Below are 6,095 nucleotides of genomic sequence, written 5' to 3'. Positions count from 1 at the left end.
GCCGGTGTAGTATAGTGGCAGTACATCACGTTGTGGCCGTGTCGACGCAGGTTCGATTCCTGCCACCGGCATTTTTATGGGTACCTCGGTTTGTGGTGCGTGTAGTTTTTAATGGTTTTTTTTTCTATTTTCCGTGGTATCAGTTCTGTGGTTTTGCCATCCTCGTGTTTGGAAAGTTTTCTTGTCTTTGCGTTTGCCACATAAAGTCGCTACCTGTTCATGGCAATTATTACATGATTTTCTCAGCTCTCTCTCTCTCTCATGTCTTACGGTCTCCTGAAGATGTATGACATGGTCTGCCCAACCTGAAACTGCCAACCGATAAAGTATTTACAAAGACTATACACTAGATATGGCAGGTAACATTTTAAAAACACTCTGGAATTAGTGATATCGAGTCTTGGTATACTGACAGTGCCTTACAATAGCTTTAGTCCTCTAAAGCCCTAAGATTACCCAAGAAAGTACAAAACCTCTCTTCCTGTGATTTATGTTTTAGAATAAAAAATAACAAGACTGCCAAAAAGAGGTTACCCTTTATTCATTTATTGAGGAGTAGGTCTTTTACACTTTAAGTTAGTAATACATGTGTTCCAGTGAGAGTATGTTATTAACCATATAACCCATGAGTGTATGAACCTTAGTTGCTTCTAGGTTGTTGACTCATTATGCTAGACTGGGTTGTCTCAACAGATCATGACAGTCACAGCAAGGTGCTTAGTTAATACCTGCGGATCATTCGCGAACTAGCTCATCTTACTTCCTCTTTACCCATATTATATATTGCAGTATCTACTCTACTTTTTATTAAGCTCATGTCAAACAATAAATTACACCGAGATTTTACTCTTTTATCTGTCCATCATTGGTCATGTATGCAGAACTCACTCTTCCTAATTTGCTCCAGCTTTAAAATAGAAAAACGTATGCGCACAACTTTACTGTTCTCTTCCACTATATAATAGAGGCTTAACTGACAAATCAACAAACATGTCATTAAAGTAGTCTTAGCGGCATAATATTACCAAAATCAAAGGGGAAACCGTTCGTATGAGGAATGATTTGGTATAATTGAAGAGTATGATATTGGAGAAGTTGAAGCGGCTGATTGTATGCTATAAATCTTTTCAACTAACAGAGTGGCAACTATGTGTTTGTCGACAATCTGACGCGAATTATTGCTAATAGCTACAATCATCACCTTCTGCCCATTATCCATTCGGTAAAAGGCATACCTTTGTAGTGTGATTTATTGTAATCTACTGGCAATAACTGTGACAACTTGTCTTTATGAACAGCCATGTGAGTCTGCTCTACCAACAGTATATTCCGTTTCCTACTATATCTAGCAAATCTTTATTTTAGATTCTCATGCAAAAGGTAAAAAAAAAACCATAAACCACAGCCTCAATTTCCTGTTAAACTGGTTAATGTACCTTTGCTGCCAGACCATCAATTATCAATTTATCTATTGCATCACAACGTCACTGCTATTCTTAATCATTTAAACGCTATCCGAAAGAATTGAGACAGCACATACTTCTGATGACCGGATCCAACGCTCTTCATTTTTATGCAGTTAAAGCAGGTTTCAGCTATTATATTGGATAGCTTACCAAAGAAATAAATCAATGAGGCACAATAGAATATGATGCGCAAATACAGAAGACAATTGTCAATATGCTGCAATTTATTTGAAGATCTTGAAAAACCAAATAAATAACATTAAGCAAAGTGATTCTTTAAAAAGACGATAGAGGCAACTAAGTTCGCCATTTATCAAGTATCACTAACAACATTATGAGTACTGTATGTTTCACACCATTGCTCTCTCCCACTATTTAATACTGGCTAAGTTCGCGTATGTCACCAAATATGAGAGACCTATCATTGAACGCGGCAAGCCCGTTTGTTGAAATGCCGTGAAAGACAGGAAACTTGATGAAAAGTGTATCGTATTGAATGAGATATAGATATACTTGTTATTTAAAGGTGAATAATCTACTCGAATTTTTTGACGATACGTTGTCTAAAAATGTGGAGCAGTATCAAAGCTTAATATATTTTGGCTTTAGTCAAGTGTCTTTATCAGTTCGGTTGAATACAGAAAATAACCAAGGTCGTAAAGACAAGTGTTGTATTTTTCTAGACTACTTTTATCCTCCTAAACCATAAGTACCTATCCTCTTCAAACAATCCGTCCTCATTTTATTTTTTAATTTTGCTACTGAAAATGCGGCAGAGCAGAGACAGTACCGGTTACCAATAATTATAAAACTTAAGCACTCACGTGCCGACAGCTTCAGTAACAACTGATCGACAAGGCAAAGTAAAAAATAAAAATAAATTTAAAAACTCACTTATTCACAAATTCGTAATATAAATTGAAAAAATAATTAGATATGTAATAAGCAAAATATGTAGCTCTCGCATTAAACAACTCATCTCCGGATGGAATCCCAGTTTTCTCATATCTGCGTAAGTGATTACAGCAGAGGTACCTTTTTTTATAGCATGTATACGCCACAGATTATGTAAGTGGAATCGATAAGAAAATCCAATGTTGATATTTTGGGTTACAGAGACACATCTTGAGTTTTCCTGATTGGGACAGCTGTAGCATATTTAATAGGCATTACTGCGTTACAAATTGGAATATCTACCTATTTTAGGAAAAAAAAAAAAAGTAAAAAACCAGCTCTGACGACTGATCGACTTAATCACAAAAGTTACATTAAAGGCAGGTGACGACCGAAGAACGTTTATTTGTTTTTATAGCAAGGATAAGAAGCAAAGTTTGATTCGCACTGCATTGATGATCATTAACAGCTCAAACAATCACGCTTATTACTATAATATTGTTAATATACTAGAGTGCAACAAAACACCCTATTATTATAGTAGTTAAGCTACTAATTGATAGGAAAGCTTCTTTACCTATCAGACACAAATAAAGAAATGTCTTAAAATTCAAATATATTAAAAGGAAATTTCCTTATTCAAACTATAACTTTCTATAGGCACTCTTCAAGAAATATAATTCTTGCTTCTCTACGGCTTACACTGGCAGTTTGAAAGCAATTTTTTTTTTATTGGGATTTCAGTTCATACAATGAAATTGGCCTGCGATTCACATTCAATTATTTACATACACAAACGCTTATTATTAATTCTGAAGGCCATTAAAATAAAGATCCCATTGGCCTGATAACAAAACATCTTTACGCACGGCCCGCTTTCTATTTTTACTCTAAATTTATATATGCCATTCATAAAAAGTGCTGTAGGATATAATTGTTCTGTCTGCATGATATTTATCGGATCAAAAAATAAAAAAACTTGGGAATTAACCCAGAAAGCAGATATACATCACCGAGATAGTCGTTGAAAAAATCAAATGACAGCGTAGAATGTAACTGATATTTATGGTAGAAGGGCCCTGAATTTTGAGATAATTTGCTTTTCAGTGCCGTGGGAGGTTACTGAAATAGTATTGTAATTTCCCACGTAACCTGAGATGCTCGAATAGGAATGCAGCGACCTTTTAAGTTGATTTATACGAGTTTTCTCTTGCCAAAAATAAAGACGCGAGATAGGAAATTACAGGACAGAATTATCTGCTTCTGTGTTGCCTTAATCTAATGCAGAATATTGATGGATTCGTTCTCTATCATTCAACTCTTAAAGGTTTTAATATGTTTGCGATAAAGCTTAGAACATAGATAATGCGGGGAAATGCTTTAAAAGTCACACAAATAAACCAAATGTCAAATGGCATACTCTTTTCTGGGGATTAAGCTTTTTCACCGAATTTCATATTTTCCATAAATACCAGCCTTGATTTACTAGCAATTTCAGCTTTTTTTTTTTTTTTTTCTTTCGTCTTTACTCTTCGTAAAATATCTATTCCAAAACGATGTCCTCCCTTTTCTTGAAGAACTTGACGTATGTTTATAATAACAATAAAGAAAGTCATGGCTCAGTATATCAATAGCTCACAATTATTTGCATCATCAATAGTGCTGCTGCTGTCCGCCCCTCCATTGCTAAGAAGCAAGCATTGAACCGTGTCATCCTTCCTTCTTTGGCTTCTAGATTCCTCACTACAGGTACATCATTACACAACATTATTACAGGCTAGCTCGCATCACTAACTATTATCTCCAACAGCTGCCACTCAAGCTGCCTGTCACGACGATGAACCTTCTTTCTTGCAATCCGTCGAAAAGTACTATGATGCTGCTGCCCAAATCAGCGAAGTTAAGCCTCACACTCTTGCTCATCTTCGTGCTGTTGACAGCGTCCTCCGTGTTACTTTCCCCATCGAAAAGGAAAACGGTGAATATGAAGTCATTGAAGGTATGTAGAATAATTTAGGAACAAGACAAACTTTCTTTGCCCTTATATCTCGAAATCCAAATTTGTTTAATCCTAACACACATAAACCCTCATCTCTAATAGGTTATCGTGCTCAACATTCTCGCCACCGTTTGCCTGTTAAGGGTGGTATCCGTTTCTCTGAAGAAGTTGATTTGCAAGAAGTTGAAGGTAAAGATATATGGCCAACAACAATATTGCATCATATTATGAAAAGGCGAGTACTTTGGAGATTAATAATGTTCCTTTACCGCTTCAATAGCTTTGGCTTCCCTTATGACTTACAAGTGTGCCGTTGTCGATGTTCCTTGTAAGTTACAGAATAGCACAGAAAGATTTAATGTTGTTTGTTCAACGTAAATACTTATCCATACAATTTCCATTTTCTGTATTACCTGAAACATTTAGTCGGTGGTGCTAAGGGTGGTATCAAAATCGATCCCAAGAAGTATACTCCTGACCAATTAGAAAGAATCACTCGTCGTTACACTATGGAACTCTGCCAAAAGAAATTCATTGGCCCCGGTATGTCAATCTTGCTCTCAAGATTTCAAATGATTCATGATAAATCACAAAAATTGATATACTCACCTTTACTTTATCCCTAACTAGGTATTGATGTCCCCGCTCCTGATGTAGGAACTGGTCCCAGAGAAATGGCTTGGATCATGGATACTTACTCTCAATTCAACGTCGGTGAGGTTAATGCCGCCGGTTGTGTTACTGGTAAGCCTTTGTCTTTGGGTGGTGTTCGTGGTCGTAACGAAGCCACTGGTTTGGGTGTTTACTACGGTATTCGTGAATTTATCAGCTACCCCGAGGTTCAACAAAAGACCGGTGTCAGTGGCGATATGAGCAAGAACACCGTTGTCGTTCAAGGTTTCGGTAACGTCGGTTACTTCGCCGCCAAGTTCTTCGAAGAAAACGGTGCCAAGATTGTCGGTATTGGTGAAAGAGACTGCAGCATCTATGATCCTAATGGTCTCAATGTCGAAGAACTTCACAAGTACTACAGAGCCAACGGTACCTTCAAAGGTTACTCCAGCACCGCTCAAATCCTCGAAAACTCTAGCCAAATTCTCGAAACTGAATGTGATATCCTTATTCCCGCTGCTCTTGAACGTCAAATCGGTCTTCGTAACGTTAACAACGTCAAGGCTAAGATCATTGGTGAAGGTGCCAACGGTCCTGTCACTCCTGCCGCTCATGACATTCTCGAAAAGTCTGGTAAGGTCGTCGTTCCTGACTTGCTCTTGAACGCTGGTGGTGTCACCGTTTCCTACTTCGAATGGCTCAAGAACTTGTCACACGTCCGTTTCGGTCGTATGAACAAGAAGTGGGACGAACGTGCTCGTGCCAAGGTTGTTGCCCTTGTTGAAAAGAACGCTGGTCGTCCTTTAACTGAAGCTGAACGTAAGGCTATTGTCCACGGTGCCGAAGAAGCTGACTTGGTTTACTCCGGTCTCGAAGATACCATGATTCAAGCCTGTCAAGAAACTAGACAAACTGCCGAATTAAAGAAGGTTGACTTCCGTTCTGCTGCCTACATCAATGCTATTCAAAAGATTGCTGCTGTCTATGAAGGTTCTGGTATGCTCTTCATGCACTAGATAAAACCCCATTATTATTTTATACAGTATGCCCTTCCCGGAAACTCTTCCGTTCTTCTCCATTACCTTTGATATCTAATTTCATAGATTACCTAACGTTCGAAATCA

General features: G+C 37.7%; 1 protein-coding gene and 1 non-coding gene across 2 annotated transcripts; both read left to right on the top strand.

Moving 5' to 3' along the window:
- BDF20DRAFT_t162 lies at positions 1-71 on the top strand. The gene has a single exon. It is a non-coding gene; the product is annotated as a tRNA-His (tRNA).
- A 3,805-nt stretch (positions 72-3,876) lies between these two features.
- BDF20DRAFT_992046 (uncharacterized protein) lies at positions 3,877-5,987 on the top strand (the record flags this gene model as incomplete). Its single annotated transcript, XM_053085365.1, has 7 exons — positions 3,877-3,945; positions 4,021-4,109; positions 4,171-4,359; positions 4,462-4,548; positions 4,640-4,687; positions 4,786-4,902; positions 4,990-5,987. The coding sequence occupies exons 1-7, from the start codon at positions 3,917-3,919 to the stop codon at positions 5,985-5,987; spliced, it is 1,557 nt and encodes a 518-aa protein (XP_052931065.1). The 5' UTR covers positions 3,877-3,916.
- Positions 5,988-6,095: the final 108 nt, after the last annotated feature.

The sequence above is a fragment of the Mycotypha africana genome, assembly GCF_025528875.1.
Source record: "Mycotypha africana strain NRRL 2978 chromosome Unknown BDF20scaffold_16, whole genome shotgun sequence".
Taxonomy (NCBI): Eukaryota; Fungi; Mucoromycota; class Mucoromycetes; order Mucorales; family Mycotyphaceae; genus Mycotypha; species Mycotypha africana.
This window is presented reverse-complemented; position numbering and strand designations above follow the sequence as displayed.